The following is a 17,717-nucleotide window of genomic DNA, read 5'->3' as shown; positions in this document are numbered from 1 at the left end:
ACTGCCGAAGATACAGATGTCCTCGTGCTGTGTCTTGCCTTCAATAAGGACATCCCATGCCCCGTGTATCAGAAGTGTGGTACGCAAACCCGCACACTGTTCCTCGACATTGACAAGCTTGCTAGATCTATGGGAGACAGTGTCTGTGATGCCCTGGTTGGACTGCATGTGTTCTCCGGTTGTGATACAGTCAGTGCCTTTGCAGGCCGGGGAAAGATGGGCGCCTTGAAGCAAATGAAGTTGGATAAGACCTACCAAGAGGCCTTCAGTCAGCTCGGTCATTCATGGGAAGTATCCACCGAGCTCTTTCAGAAGCTGCAAGAGGTCACCTGCCACATGTACGTGCCGTCTACCAACACCACGAAAGTCAATGAACTCCGACATCAACTCTTCTGTGCCAGACGGGGAGAGATAGAGTCCAGTCAGCTTCCACCATGTGAAGACTGCCTCGTCATGCACGTCCTCCGTGCAAACTACCAGGCTGCTATTTGGAGGCGCTGTCTGCAATGCCAACCCTATGTTCCAAGTCCCAAGGGTTGTGGATGGACCACCGATGATGACGGGAAGCTGGCCATCGAGTGGATGCAGGGTTCTCCAGCACCGGATGCAGTGTTGAAACTGCTTTCCTGCAAGTGTGGACGGTTGTGCAAACTCCCAGACTGCACGTGCCTTGCCAATAGCCTGAAGTGCACTGACATGTGCAAGTTGCGAACCTGCAGCAACCAGCCCGCTGATGTCGAGGAAGAGGTTGTAGACCTCGAGGACTCTGATGCTGATAACAGTGATGAAGACTAGACTACTGATCCATGGTGTGAATGTTTTGGCACAATCACAAGGACATTCATGGCTACAAATATGCATGAGTAAAACATTCAATTTTGGTGAAGATATGAATCCGGATCCGGATCTGATAATGTTTTCAGTGATTCTTCACCATTGAGAAATAGGGCTAAAAAATGATATATAGCACGATATCTGAAAAAGTTGTAGACGGATTTGGACGAAATTTGGTGGACAGGTTGGGTGTGTGGCAAGGACGAATTGATTCGATTTTGGTGAAGATCCGAATCCGGATCGAGATACGAAAATTATTTAATTTCTAAAGTGATTCTTCACCATTGAGAGATAGGGCCAAAAACATTTTAGTACTGTATAGCATGGTATTTCAAAAATCTATTGGGCCCAATATGTTCTTATTGGTCAGGCATTATGTGGCAGAGGTATGCGCTCTACCGAGTGCCCTTCCAGTTTGTTCAAGTCCCCTGCTATTTTATGCTTCAACCCTACTGTTGGTGATTCCTCCCTTTTTACTCCTGTCCCTTTTGTTCTGTTGTGTCCTGATCCATTCAGTGTTTTAGCTCTTCCACAAGTCTTGACTTTGTATATATACAAACATATAACTTAGCAGATTGTTGAAACAACCTTGAGTAAGCCACATATAGCAGTTTTGGTGTGAAGAATGGAATCTTTTTTAAAAAACATACAATTTTTCGAAAAGCAAGTTTAATATTTTTCTTCTTCACAATGCGTTTCAAAAATCTTTAGAAATATCGCATCACCTCTTCAACCCAGTGACTGTTCAAAAGAGCTACAAAAAAGTTTCAAACAGCTCAAGATAATGTATTTTACAAGCACATCCCAACGACTCAGGGAGGTTTAAAAATAAAAATGAAGCGATTGGAATTGATGTCAGACAATAAGAAGACAGAAAAAGAGAAAAGAAAGCCTCGTATGATTTACCACTTCCGCTGTGATCGTCCACCAGAATGATCTCCTTCAGAAGGTACGAGGGTGTGCGCTCAATGGCTGAACGAATGGACCGCAGGACGACTGATGGTGCCTCATTCATGAAGATGAACACAACGCTCAACTGCGGGAGCTCTCCAGGGAAGGTCACATTTTGGCACCTGCACGCATCATAACACAACTTATTTAACCCAAGGCTTTAATGATGGCCTGTCATTTTCCTGCCAGCCATCCTCTTCAGGTAGAAGGTGAATCGGTCACCTTTTGTAACTGATTATTCATACCTTATCTAGTCCTGGCTGTGTCACCATTTGTATACCTTATCGGTGTTACCTTTTCTACACCCACTCGTACACCTCCTTTCTGGTCCATTTGTTCTCCATCTTTCCCCCATCCTTGCAGTACTGGTTGTTTAGCTCTTTCCTATATGACAAAGGGCCATGCGGTGACTCTCCATGTACAGAAAGTTCTGTGTTCAAAACATAAAACTAGTCGGAGTTTAGAGCAAATCCACAGTGTAATTTGCTGGGCAGTAGAGTCAATATTTTGCTCACTGGATTCTTAATTAACCTGGAACATGTTCTATTTGTTTTGCTCTTCGACCTTTTACTCACACATCACCTCTGCTGAGTTAAATAAACTACAGCCAGTGGCAAAGCAATTAATGGGCAATGGTTGATGTGGCCTTTCCAAATGGCACACATGTTCTATCGGGCATGGACCCTTACAGTGTCAGCATTCTTTGACACAATGATGGAAAGCTTTGCAGTCGCAGGTAAGCATACTGATTCAAAACACTTGGTTTGTATTTGTGCTGTTCTTAAAGATTCTGTCATCACCATTATTATACAAATACGAAGTCTCTTTCCTCGTGTACTGTGACATCATCCATCATTATGTCTGTATTTGAGGAAGAAAATAACCTGTGTACATCTTCCAAAGCGTATTTTAAACAATTCTCAAAATCTATCAAATTAAACGCAGGAATTTGTTCACTTTTGTTTGGTGAGGTGGATTTTTTTTAGGGACGTCACTTCTTTTTTATGAAGAGCAATCACAGGTTTCTCTGAGTGCATTGAGTCGACCACAAAACATACATCTTGCAAACAAGACCAAGCAAATTACCACCCTCTGAAGATCATTAATGAGACACGTGCTTTCATCACCAATCCACGAGTACCATGGTAATTCTCCTGAGCCACCTTCATTTTCAGGTGCTTTGAATCTTGTGCATTAATTCTGCTGCTTTTGGCCAGATTTGCATCCACAACCTCGAAATTGCCAATCCAGTGTCCTGACCTGCACTAAGCCACTTATATGCCCAATATGAGAAAAAAATGAAAAGGATGTTGGCAGTGCTGGAAGATGCATAAGCTATGAAAGACTAAATGATTCACAACCAACAGGTCCCGCACCTCCATGAGGGGATGTGTGGTTCGGGTTTACTTGCAAAAACTTATCTGGGAGGACTATCAGGGAGCACGCAGCAGCCCCATCAATCAGTATGTCTACCTGAAATTGTGATGGATACACCCACCTGTGGCATGCACTGCTTGGCATAACCCATCCTGAGTGCATCGACAGCTGAGCTATGTGGATACAGCAGACTGTCAGACACACATTGGATCACCGGGTCCCACCTTCATCACCTTATCCTGGCCTTAAGGCTGTGCAGACTTGGTGGTTAGGCTTCTTTGATTGAGCTCCCTGTGCCAACAGGTGGTGTCAGCACAGTGGAGGCTGGCCCTGTGTGGGGACGCTGATGACGCTGTCATGAACTGATGGGTTTACACACATTCATTGGTTGAAACTTCCCATCTGTTGCCAGTACTGTATTCAATAAATCATAAACAGCTGCACCGTGCAGTACTGGATTGTTTCTTTGTTTTGTATGCAAAGTCAAGGCCCGTGGAAGAGCTAGAACACAAAACGAATGAGGGTGCAACAAAAGAAAAGGAACAATAGAAAGAGAGGGGACACCAACAGCAGGGTTGAGAGACAAAATAGATGGAGACGGAAAAACAATAGGTGTGGGGAGGAATTGGGGGCAGGAAAGGACACATGGGGTAGACAAGATGGATACAGAAGGAAACTCTCAGGAAGGAAAACTGGAAATTTGGAGGGCTTTGATGTGATAGTGAGGTTAATGAGGGTAGAAAGGATCATGGTTTTGGATGGGGAAATGATCTGAGATGGTGGTAAACAGCTGTCTTGAAGAACCTGGAGGGGAGAATGAGATTGAAGAGAATGTGCAAGTTGGTTCCACAGATGGGGAAAAAAAAAAGAGGAAGGAATGAGTGAAGGTGAGCAGTGATCCTGGATATTGGGAGTTTCACCAGAAGGGCATTGCTGCAGAAACCTGGGGTGGGGGGAGGGGGTGTCTGTGGATGGAACAAAGCATGCAGAGAGTGCAAGACCAGAAAGAATGCGGTCAAAGACAAAGAGACCACAAACCTGTCTGCAATGGCAAAGTGATAGGCCCATAAATTCAGCTTCATCACACGATTTTCCATTTATCTTGTAAGCCTTGGTTTCGATGGCATTTTCCACGGCATCCAATCAGATCGTTGTATGTCATCTGATTGGACCTTTCTTACTCGATTTAGTTTTTTTTGTTTGTTTTTTTTAAGAAAATAAAAAGGGTTACATCACATGCAAAACCCATTCACTCTCATGATACCAAGACGATGCATTACACCAGCCATTGCAAATGGATCCTGATCAAAAGGATGTCTTCCATACACCAACCTGTCTGTGGTCTACAGACAGATCGACAGAAGTAGACATGAAAATTACAATGTCATATGGCCACTCGCCAGTGTTAAAGGGAAATGGTAATGGAAACAACAACAAAAACGGTATTCCAAGACGATTAAACAAGAAGCCAATGTTTGGAAAAATCAGAAAACATAACAAGCAGACTCGACAAGAAGATATCTCTTCCTCGTCAGCCCCACCTCCAAAGTGTACAAAGAAAAGAGTCTCTTGTTCTACAACAAGCCAGTTATAAGATGATCACACCAAGTCGCATGGAAAGTTAAGAAAACCCAAGGATGCTGTTCATCACACTGAAATGATCCTCACAGGTGGAAGCATCAAGCATGAATTCCAAATTCCAAATGACCTTCCTGGGGAATGCAGACACTGTGGAATTTTCATTGACACAATGCAAATTGTGATCGTCTTCCTTCGCTCGTGTTCAGAGATGCAATGCCGAGAGTTCATGCTGCCTGCCTTCCTATACCAATCGGATAGTCACTCCGCTGCACGTTTGAGAATGACGATAGCCTGTGACAATGGGTATAATAAACAGAATTTCATTTTGTGGTCGTTTCGGTTTGAATTGAACCAGAGAAGACGAAAGGCATTTGCATAGCTTTGGGCCCTTTGCTAAACTCACAACCCTCACAACTCACAACTAAACTTTGATCTAATTATGTTTTTATGAAACAACTTTCCAAACTGAAGTAATTAAGAAATTACGACATTCCTATGTTACGATGACTAACTGTTTCCCCCTCAGTCGATTGGAGTCGTTACGATTAGGTTGTTTGTACATACAACATAATTTTGTTTTCGAAAATATTGTTAGATAAATGGGCCGACTATCGTAGTCGTATGATTTGCCGTTGCAGGGAAGATGTGACGATGTTGTATTGTTAGACGCAGAATATTGTTTTATTTTGTTGATAAATCCATCGATTCACTCGGTAGGCACGATCGAAGAATAGTAGTTATGGTGAATACAATTTTGACTAAAATAGAGTGAGATATGAATGTGGTGGGTACAGCAAAAGTACAGTTTTGACTTCAATACACCATCCTGCCCGTGGTCCACAAACAGATCTTGGGAAGTAGGTGGGAGAATTGTTACAAAGCCATATGGCCAGAGAGACAGAGAGGCAGAGAGAAACCTACATCAGTTACATAAGCTAAAACTACAAGTTACATAAGCAAGCTGAGGCCATACTGACATGAGGATAATGTGATTGGTTAGCTATAATAGTAGATATCCCATATATGGATGGACCAGAATGGCCACTATACCTGAGTGCCAGGCATGTCTGCGCTGATGACAATGAATGATCACCCAGCAAAAGACTGAGTGTGACTGAATGATCACCTGGGAACAGACTATGCAATCACGCTGATTAGTCTGTGATGAAATGAGGTCATCAGGTGGGCCGGGATGGTCGCAAGAGGATCAAAGCCGGAGACATCAAAAAGACGTATATCAGCTCGGAGCCTTGAGAGGAGAGAAGCAGTATTATGCAGGGTGTGTGGGCTGCTGGTCGGGTTTACACAATGTTGCTTTGTTTACAGTGACAGGGTGCGCGTGCCTGGGTAAAATCAAAAAGATTCGTTTGTGCAGCCTTAGAGTTGATCAAAGCCTGAATGGACAATGGTAAGTAATGTATCAGAGACCAACTTGCCCCCCCTGGCACTTTTCAGGCTGTGGACAAATTAGCAGTCAAATGCAATATACATTCAGGATAGGCGTGGTGGCCATGTGTTCCTGGTGGTTCCTAAAATGTAGCCAAAGAGAGAATGTGGGTCTATGGCAAATATATACCATGTGTTACCAAATCTGCTAGTTCCAAAGGATTGGAAGCTGTTTCTTTGTCAAGGTGAATAAAAAAAACACTTCCATTGTGCTTCTCAAGAGTATCTAAAATTGAAGGCTGGAGGCAAACATAGACTCGGTTAACATATGCATCTGAGTGGAGGCTGTGAAAATGTGAGTGATCTTGTACTATTCATTTACCAAAATGAGGAGGATAGTGAGGAATGGAAATGTCCAGAATGAAGACAAAACCATGATGAGGCTGAAATTAGAATTGTGACATGTGACAATTGCTTCAAACAATGATGCACAGTGTTTGGTGATCCAAAGCCGAGGAATGGATGTACTACTCCTTAATCATCGGTGCTGCCATTCTTATTTGCCAGGGAATTCCGAACAAGACACAAAGGTAAACATGCTTCACTCGGTGTGGCTATACATTTTCTCCACACATTATATCAGTTTCTTACCATCCAGCCTCCGAAGAGTGTGCTATCAATACAAGAAAAAAAACCATTTCCAAAAAATGTAAAAACATCGAGGGATGAAATCTCAAAAAAAACAACCAAACAAGGTCGGAATGACACCACATTACGATTCCACAATATGACACCACAATCCTCTTATGAGAGGAGGAGGAGATTGGGACCATACTGTGTACAGAGTGTTGGTGCTGCCGAAGCAGTCTCCTTGGCTACTGGGCACAATCCTGGACGGGTCGCCATTCCGACACAGTATACCAGCAAGCTGGCACTCATTTTGCCGACCTCGGAAGGATGACAGGTCGAGTTAACCCCACCTGGTATTAATTGAACAGCTGAGCGGGATTTGAACTCAGGACCCTAGAATCCAAAGCACACCACCCTCACCATTAAGCCAACACCAGGCATCCTCTTATGGATTAGCATGATGACATCTCTTGACACTTTACTTTTGTTGTGGGATTGTGATGGATGAAGAAGAACAATGAAGAATGAAACCACATTACGATTCCACAATTCGACACCACAATCCTCTTCTGGTTTAGTATGATGATATATTTTGACATTTTACTTTTGTTGTGAGATCGTGATGGAACAACGTCAAAGTATATCGTCATACTAAACAAGGAGATGATTGCGGCGTCGTAATGTGGTATCGCAATGTGGTGTCATGCCGACCTTGTTTGGTTGCTTTTTTGAGATTTCATTCTTCTATATGCCTGATGTTAACTTAATGGTTCGGGTAGTGGACTTGGGATCCCAGGGTCCTGAGTTCAAATCCTGCTTTTCTGTTGAATTAAACCAGGTGGGGTTGACTCAGCCTGTCATCCTTCTGAGGTTGGCATAATGAGTACCAGCTTGCAGGGATGATTGAGCCATTTAAGTATCCTGTGTCAGAGTGCTGACCTGTGCAGGATTGTGCCCAATATCTCAGGAGATGGCTTTGGCAGCACCAACACTCTGTACAGAGTATGGTCCTGATGGATGGATGGATCCCTCTGTTTTTACATTTTATTTCAAAGTTTTTTTTTTCCTTGTTTCTGCAATTTTTAAGTCATAAAATGCTTAATGTTTTATATCTTTTGTTATTACCTCTGCCGCCAAAGGTGGAAGGATGTTTTCACCCCTGTCTGAATCCCTCGGATTTCGGCAATTATGTTGGTCGGTTGTGTGTGTCATTCTGTGTGTCTGTCTGTCTGTCTGTTAGTGTGTTTGTTTACCCTGTAGCAGCCACACCGTTTCAGCGATCGTGACCAAACTGGGTACAGACGTCGGCCATGGTCCAACTTAGACACTTGTTGTTTTTGGTGAATCTAGGTCAAAGGTCAAGGTCACCAAAAAACCGAAATTCTTATTTTCGCAATAACGTCCACTAAAATGGTCGTATCGACTTCAAACCAAATCCAAAATGTGCATCTTCCAATACTGCATCCAACCATATGTCTCATTGGGGTGTTACACCAACACCCTTCTTAGCGGTCGGGGGTCGAATGTCAGGGGGGTGGGGTCAAAAATTTAAAATTGCGATAAATACGCCATTTCAAGTCCGATTGACTTCCAAGTTATGATCATGACCAAACTAAGTGCTATAACTCATTAAACAGTAGCACTATCGACTTATAAGAACCAAATTGATTCCCAGGTTTTTGTTTTTTCAGAGATCATGGAGATAGGACAAAATTATTCCAGCAATTCCTTGCTCAACGAGCAATTTCATTTGTCTGTTTGTCTGATTGTGTGCAGGATATCTCAAAACGTTGTGGTCATATCTTGATGAAATTTGGTGGAAAGGTTGGATGTGTGACAAGGATGAACATATTAGATTTTGGTGAAGATCTGCATCCGGATCCAGCTGCTAGAATTTTTAAAGTGATTCTTCACTATTGAGAGGTTGGGCCAAAAACGATATGTGGCACGATATGTCAAAAAGTTGTAGACGGATTTGGACGAAACTTGGAGGACACTTTCTGGTTATTACAAGGAAGAATTGATTCAATTTTGGAGAAGATCCCAATCTGGATCCAGATCTGATAATTTTTCAGGTGATTCTTCACCAATGAGAAATTGGGCTAAACCGATGTGTATATATCACACTGTCTCAAAAAGTTGTGAACAGATTCAGATGAAACTTGATGGGCTGGTTGGGTGTATGACAAAAACTAATTGATAGATTCAATTTTGGTGAAGATTTGAATCCAGATTCAGACACATGAATTTTTTTACTTTTTAAAGTGATTCTTCACCATTGGGAGATTGGCCAAAAACAATATATAGCATGATATTTCAAAATTGTATTGGGCCCGATATGCTCTTGTGGATCAGGCATTGCATGGCAGAGGTATGCGCTCTCCCGAGTGCCCTTCTAGTTTTGGTATGGATTAAATCCATCTATGTTATTAAATTTGGCTGATGGTACACTCGTAGAGATCGGCTCACGACGCTCGCTTCTCCACACGTCATTGTAGAGATTGACGTGACAGATTTGCTGTATTGTCACGATTTACACCAATCATAATACAAACATTTATTTTGTGCAAATTTATATGTAATATTTGTGATATTATATTTATTTGTGACATAAAAAGGTCCAAGTAGTCCAAATGGTCAAAGTTCTAAGCTGTCTAATCTGTCTGAAGGGTGCATGGGGTCTAAATGGTGTTCTGGTCTTGGGGGTCTAAAGGGTCCTCGGGGTCTTTTTCGTCCTCTGGGTCTTCAGGGTCTTTTGTGTCCTTGGGGACTTTTGGGTCTATTGCATCTTTGGGGACTTTTGGGTCATCAGGGTCTTCAGGGACTTTGTGGTCATCTGGGTCTTTTGGATCCTTGGAGAATTTTGGGTCTTCAGGGACTTTGGGGTCATCTGGGTCTTTGGGGACTTTTGGGTCATCAGGGTCTTTTTTGGTCTTTAAGTCTTGAGGGTCTTCAATGGTCGAAGGGATGTCAGAAGTCAAAAGTGTTGAAACATTCATTCCAATAGTACGTAATTGATAGACATACTGTATGTGTGTGAAGTCAGGGTGCAACCGATGTTCAAATAGTACGTAATTAATTGACACATAGTCACACAGCTTCAATGTGAGAGGAACATTACAATAGTGTGTAATTTATAGACGTTTGTGTAGTCTGCAACTAATGTTCAAATAGGACGTCATTAATAGGCATATAGATATAGTCTTCATGGACGGCTTCACCGCCTCACCGTGCTTTTCGTATATATATATATATATATATATATATATATATATATATATATATATATATATATATATATATATATATATATATATATATATATATATATATATATATATATATATATATATATATATATATATATATATATATATATATATATATATATATATATATATCTCTTCTTCTTCTTTCGGCTGCTCCCTTTCGGGGTCGCCACAGCGGATCATCCGTATGATCCGCATCGTGATTTGGCACATGTTTTACACCGGATGCCCTTCCTGACGCAACCCTGGTCGCCTCTTACGACACAGGGGTATGGTACACCGATTTTGACCGGGTATACACCGGCCCAGTATACTGGTACTCATTTCGCCGACCTCGGAAGGATGACAGGCTGAGTCAACCCCCTGGTGTATTAATTCAGTGGCCCGACGGGGCTTGAACTCAGGACCTTTTGGATCCCAAGCCGCTGCCCTAACCACTGCGCCAACACCAGGCTATAAATATATATATATATATATATACAGTATATACAGTATATATATATATATATATATATACTGTATATAGATTATACCCCTCCCCCCCACCCCCCCCAACATGGTATTTGGTTCATTCCGCTATATGGATTACTACATCTGCGAAATGATGCGATTATCATTTAAAAACAAGCTCAAATGAGCTAAGATCCTCGTCGTCTTAATGATGACGTCATAAAAATGAATATGACATCATTGTGATGTATCAGGTTTGCGATAAATTATCTGTGCTAATGTCCGGACTGATTCCCGCAAACAAATTTCAAACAGCTTGCCTAGTTTCGGAGATAATGGTAGAGGCAATTTCCATTAGCGGCGATATTATGACGTCTAATTTTTTTCTCGGAAGAATTTCCAAAATCAGAGAGGTTACTGTCTGCGCGTGGGCTTTCTGCATATAGCTGGCAAGTTTCACGAAGATCCGATGAAAACTCTGGGTTGTGAAACAAAAATGTCAAAAAATAGGAATGACGTCATAAAAATTGATATGACGTCATAGTGATGTATCATATGTGCGGTAATTCATCTCTGCTAATGCCCTGTTCGATTCCTGCAAACAGAATTCAAAAAGATTGCCTAGTTTCGGAGATAATTTTTTAGGCGATTTCCATTAGCGGAGATATTTTGACGTCATAACTTTTTTTTCTCGGAGGAATTTTCAAAATCGGAAATAGTTACTGTATGCGCAGGGAATTTTTACATATATATGCCAAGTTTCAGGAAGTTTCGATGAAAACCGTAGGCTGTGAAACAAAAAAGTCCACAAGCACAACAACGTGAATAAGACTTAGAGATCCTCCACGAGGATCTAACAACAACAAAATGCCTAATGTTTTATTGTTTTTATTTTATTTTATTTTGGTGTGGATTAAATCCAACTATGTTATTAAATAGTTTCATGCTTGTTTTAGTTGATTTGGGGGATGGTTTGGAAATGTATCGCTTTTGGAATGGTATTGTCCAATGTCAATTTCCACCTCCCCTCCCCTCCCCCCTCCCCCTCACGATGCTGGCATGCTTTGGTTGAGTCCACATTAAGGTTCAATTTATTTTCCTAATAAAACGATTAATGTTTTATACATTTTTAAATTTTGTATTGAGTGCACTCGCCCAGACACAAAGTAACTTTCTCATGTTGGAATCATCATCATAGCTTCAGCAGTTATTGAGGAAGGTCGGGATACAGTTTAACATTGTTTTGAGAGGGGAAGAACAAGAAGTGAAAATTGGCGTTTTAGCAATCTCCCGACGTGGTACTTTAGCGATGTATTCTGGTGTCTTTTTAGGTCTTGGTAGTTCAGAAAACGCTCGAGAATAAAAGATATGGCTTTTAAATGCTTATGACTTCACTCGTTAGGCATTTATGAGTGTATCGTGTATACATTTGAATGGGCGGCTATTTTTTTTTCTCCCATATCATCCCTCCACATGGAGTACTACCATACTCCATGATATGATGGAGTGACCCGGTCAACAATTTTTTCACAACAAATATATATATATATATATATATATATATATATATATATATATATATATATATATATATATATATATATATATATATATATATATATATATATATATATATATACACATACATTCTACAAGTATGGGTAATCCAGAATCACTGCTCACCTCCACTCATTTGCTCCTCTTTTCCCCCACCCGTGGAACCAACTTCTGCATTATTTTCCATCTCATTCCGCCCTTCGGGTCTTCAAGACAGCTGGTCACCACCATCTCAGATTGTCCCCAATCCAAAACCATGGTCCTTTCTACCCTTGTTAACCCCCCCCCCACCCCCTCATCCCAATCTCTCCTTCCAAATTTCCATTTTTCCCTCCTGAGCATTTCCTTCTGTATCCATCTTGTCTACCTCATGCATCCTCTCCTGCACCTCCCCCCCTGCCCATTCCTCTCCACACCCATTGTTTGGCCAAGTCTTCCTCTATCTTGGCCTTTCATTCTACTGTTGGTGTTTCCCCACTCTCTGAACTGTTCCTTTTGTCTTGTTGTGTCCTGATCCGTTCAATGTACTGGTAGTAACCCTTCCACGAGCCTCGTCTATGTATACAAAAAAAATGGTGCCAGGATAAGCTGGCAAAACATCAGTTTCACCTTGGTCACATGTTCAATCCATACCCTTCACTTCAGCACCCAACATACACATGCACACGCGTGTGCGCACATACAAGCACACGAAGCATGTGCAAGCACACCCACACACACACACCTTTATAACTTACCTTGGCCAAGAAGACACCAAAGACTGCAGTCTATCTTTCCACAAGAGGAATGAACCAATGATAATTTAGGAAGAAGTGCTAACTCTGCATCACACAGTTACAATAGCAAACAGGCAACAGGATCTCATAGTCCAACACAGCTGTAAAATAAAAAGGCAAGACTGCTGATATGACAATTATGAAGACAATGGTATGGTAAAAAAGCTCCACACTGTAATTATGAATCAATAATGACAAAAAAAATCAATGAATACAAAATTCTGCTCCACACAATTTTGATCATAACGTCTGGAAGATCTGTTTGAGCCAAGGATTGATGTGCAAACTGTGGTCATCAGGAAGGAGTCCAAGATTGGTTAAAATCACGTATCATTGGCTGTTTCACTGATTAACAATTCACCTTCACATTTTACCGCAGAGAAAAATAACCCAGCAAACAAGAATTCCATCAGCAGTGGTTATACTGATAGATTGATTTAATATTATGTTGATGTAGCGCAGGCATGATGGGCCAAATGGCCTCATCCTGCATCGGAGTTCTTTTGTATACCATTGTATCCTCGTAATCCTTGCTGATTTGTAAAAAAAAATTGAAAGGTTTCATGGGTCGAAATTGGCAATCTTTGTGAAATCATGAATTTCTATTTTAGTTTGTGAAGGCAAGAAAATCAATTTGGTCGATGCTGATGCCACACCAGAAATGCCAACAAGGATCTTTGGTTTGCTTTTGCTCTGTCATGTTCAATTTGGGGCCAATATGCTCTGCTTTATTTCTGTTTGATTTATCTAATACACTTCTGCCTGAGAACACCAGTAATCACATGTTGCAGATCTCTCACAGACTGAAGGATTTTTTTTTTCTGACAAAACTTTAGAACTTTTTTTTTTAGGAATTTTTAAGTGAAATGCATGACCTTTTAGGTATTTACGTTAATGATATAACATAAAGTGATATATAGTACGAGCTGAACAACCAATGGAATTTCACCCATTCGTTGCTCAGTTCGCACCGTATATCATTTTATGGTATTTCCATAAGATAATTAAGAAATGTTTTGGATAAAAAAAGCGAAAATGCAACTAGGACCTCCAAAAATGATGGACTTTTTTAACAAGGTGATCTTCCTCCCCTTCAGCCTTACCTGCACCACCATGTGCACAATACATTATATTAGATCCTCGTGGAGGATCTCAAAGTCTTACTCACGTTGTTGTTCTTGTGGACTTTTTTGTTTCACAGCCTACAGTTTTCATCAAAACTTTCTGAAACTTGGCATATATGTAAAAATTCCCTGCGCAGACAGTAACCATCTCCGATTTTGAAAATTCCTCCTAGAAAAAAAGTTATGACGTCAAAATATCTCCGCTAATGGAAATCGCCGAAAAAAATATCTCCGAAACAAGGTAAGCTTTTTGAATTCTGTTTGCGGGAATTGAACAGGGCATTAGCAGAGATGAATTACCGCACATATGATACATCACACTATGACGTGATATCAATTTTATAACGTCATTCCTATTTTTTGACATTTTTTGTTTCACAACCCAGAGTTTTCATCGGATCTTCGTGAAACTTGCCATGTATATGCAGAAAGCCCACGCGCAGGCAGTAACCTTCTCCAATTTTGGAAATTCTTCCTAGAAAAAAAAGTTGACGTCATAATATCGCAGCTATTATGGAAATCGCTTATACCATTATCTCCGAAACTAGGTAAGCTGTTTGAATTTTGTTTGCGGGAATCAAGCCGGGCATTAGCACAGATAATTTATCGCAAACCTGATACATCACAATGACGTCATATTCGTTTTTATGACGTCATCATTAAGAGGACAAGGATCTTAGCTCATTCGAGCTTGTTTTTCATATGTATTTACATTAAAAAATATGAAACATATACGCTGATCTTTTACTAAACCTAAAAAATGCAAAATCAGCAGTCTAACTACTTTTGTGTGAAATTCAATGCTTTTTGCTTCTTCATTTCTGCCACCTCATTGGTCAGCTTCCTCTTGCTGTCAGCATCATGTAACAGCTCTCATACGAGCCTTGACAATGTATACAAAAAAAAACAAAAAAACCTCCTTCAACGATAACACTGTTTAGTTTGATCTCTTTAGTTATGAATAAAAATGTTCAGTTGAGAAAATTGTTTCTATATAATTCTATGGAATATAATTAATTTCTATATAATGTTTCTGTTCAGCACAAGGCTGCGAGGAACATCATTAACTGCGGGTGTGGCAGTGCTGCTGATGCAGTGCCCCTGTAGGTTAGATCAGTAATTTGGAATTTGTCCAGGATGCCACAGATAGCTCCACTACTCTTCACAAAGGACACCACATAAGGGATCTTTAATATCCACCAACTAATTCCAGCAGATGCGATGCCCAGTTTAACGTCCATCTAAGGAACATCACGCACATTGATTAATCACCCTGCCTGGGAAACATCAGGATGACAGTTTAGAGTTGGGTTGAGATTTGAACCCAGGCGAGACAGCTTATAACGAGTGTGGGTACCTCTCGGCCATCATGCCATGGAGTGGTGATGCATTGCTTTGTAGCCACTGAAAACATTTTTCAATTCTCTCTGAAACCGGAAGTTCGCTTTATTCATTCTCATCCTCTAATTTATTTGGCCTTCCAAACTCCGGAAATTTCTGCGGGAGCTTTCGCCTGCTTTGAAATTATATTTGTTGCACTCAATGAAGTTAAGGCCGGGTCACACCTTGACGTTTTAGCCAGCGATGGCAACGTATTAAAATGTATGTAAAACGCTGGCTTACGTTGAACTTTTGAATTTTTTTTTTTAAAGATTCGGACGTATTCATAGCGACTTGGTCTTATGTATAACGCATTGGTAACGGACACACAACGTTTCGTTGTGTTATAGATAACTTATACCAACGAATGCTGAACCTGTTGTCGGCCTACACAACCGATGCCCAACGATAGTCTAACTTAGGCATAGTGCGTTGCACGCATCGCCGACGATGTCGTGACGTAGCCTATTAAAAGGCTGACGCACAACGATTCGAATCATAACTGCCGTAGAAATGGAAGTGACAACATCGCGGTCACACCTTGGCGATCTTGCCAGCGTATGCCGACCTAAGAAAAATGTGTCTAAAACGTTGGGGCACGTCAAATACGGTATGAGTAAGTTTGGTATACGTGAGTAGAACGCTAAAGTATGCTATCATACGTCATAGTAAGTAGAGTATGTCAAGAAATTTAAAACATGTTCAAAATTTTTGGACATACTCGGCGTATGACACACGTTCCGCATGCGATGGGGATAAGTTTTACACACGATATGTGGACGCTTACACACGTCCACAAAGGCTACTTATAAGCTACTAATAAGTCGAAACACGTCGCGGTAATGTCTTTTTTACGCGAAACTTATTTCTAACTTATGTTTGACATGCTTTGAACCAATTCTTTACGTAGTCCCAACACACATCGACGTATGCAGACGTATTCCAATGACGTCTTCCGGTCGACAAAAATAAATAAATGAACGTGTTTCTAGCTTACAACTGCCATATAAAGACGTGTTCCCAGCGGTTTTGGGAATTGGTATATAAAAATTCTGCTCATAAAAGGGGAACCCAACAGTGTTTTCGAGTCCTTTTTGAATCGATGTCCATGTCAGCAGTAACAGTATCAGTATCAGTATCAGTATTAGTATTAGTAGTAGTTTGTTCATTTTGGCAGTAGTCGGTGAGTGTGAGGGGGAGGGTGTGGGTTATGATGGATCGTCCTTGCGTCGCGTGTCCACGGGTAGGAGACATCTTTTCACCATTGTTCGAAGTTCTTCGCGGCTAATTTTTCATGGGGCTTTTTCAACAATGAGCTATAGCTTGTTTTTACGATTTAGGTCTATTCATAACGGGTTGGACAAATGCACAATGAACTAATAATGTGCATAGAGCGCTTTGATTACTTATAGATACGATATACCAACGAATAATTATCGTGAAGCCGGCGTTCACAAACTATGCCCAACGATAGCCTAACTTATCCATATCGTGCGGCAGTTTATCTTTGCCGGTGACGTAGGGTTTGCTATTCATAGGCTGCCACTCAACGATTTAAACGGCTGCATCTCCACTATTGAAAGTAGACGCTTGCGCTCAACAATTTGATTTTTTTTTACACTCAACGACTTTTAAACGGTACCACTCAGCTATTTTCATTGTTTACAATGAACGATTTAAATTGCTGTCACTCGCCTTTGTTTTTTGACGCTGGCGCTTGGAAACTTTAATCGTTTCTATTGAACGTGCTAAAGGCCCGGTCACACCTTGACGTTTTAGCCAACGTATGCCGATTTTTGAATTTTTTTTCTAAAACGCTGGCACACGTTGAATACGTTATGGGTAAGTTTTGATAACATTGAGAGCACGCTGAAAAACACTGCCATACGTCGTTGTACGTTGGCTTTAAACGTTGTACTTTGTGGTTGTCCTCAAATTTTTTCATGCTTGAAATTTCACGACGTATGCCGGCGTATGACTCACACGTTCCGCTACGCTGGCCACAAGTTGTATGCATGGTCTGTGATCGTTGACAGACGTCAACACATGCTACTTGTAAGTTAATCATAAGTTGAGACACGCCGAGGTAATGTTTAACATACCCGAAACTTATTTCTAACCTATGATTAACGTGTTGTTGGCACGTTACGCGATCGTTGCCACACCTCGACAGACGTTACTTTGAAGTTACTCATAGGCTGAAAGACGTCGGTATAATGGATCGTCCTTGTGTCAGCGTCTACGGCCACGGCCAGGACACTTATTTGCAGCATTCTTCAAACTTTTCTTCGGCATGACGAAGATGTTCACACTTCGATGTCTAGCTTGGCTATGATTCCAATTGTCCATCGGCAGCGTCTATTTAAAATAGTCGAGTTTGAGCGTTTTAACACGTTCAGAAG

The 17,717-nt window shown here is 41.1% G+C and overlaps 1 protein-coding gene across 3 annotated transcripts in view; it reads right to left on the bottom strand.

The window, feature by feature from the left end:
* The window catches only part of LOC147026737 (polypeptide N-acetylgalactosaminyltransferase 18-like), a 350,743-nt gene that overhangs the window by 222,640 nt on the left and 110,386 nt on the right, over positions 1–17,717 (bottom strand). For all 3 annotated transcript variants that reach the window (XM_085882500.1, XM_085882502.1, XM_085882501.1), the window contains exon 3: positions 1,741–1,907. In XM_085882500.1, coding sequence (XP_085738626.1) covers positions 1,741–1,907 — 167 coding nt within the window. The remainder of the gene's footprint in view (positions 1–1,740; positions 1,908–17,717) is intronic.

This window comes from Eptatretus burgeri, chromosome 5 (genome assembly GCF_056783735.1).
Source record: "Eptatretus burgeri isolate ZD-2024b chromosome 5, Ebu_testis_v1, whole genome shotgun sequence".
NCBI lineage: Eukaryota > Metazoa > Chordata > Myxini > Myxiniformes > Myxinidae > Eptatretus > Eptatretus burgeri.
The sequence above is the reverse complement of the archived record's forward strand: the minus strand, read 5'-3'. Positions and strand labels throughout refer to the sequence as shown.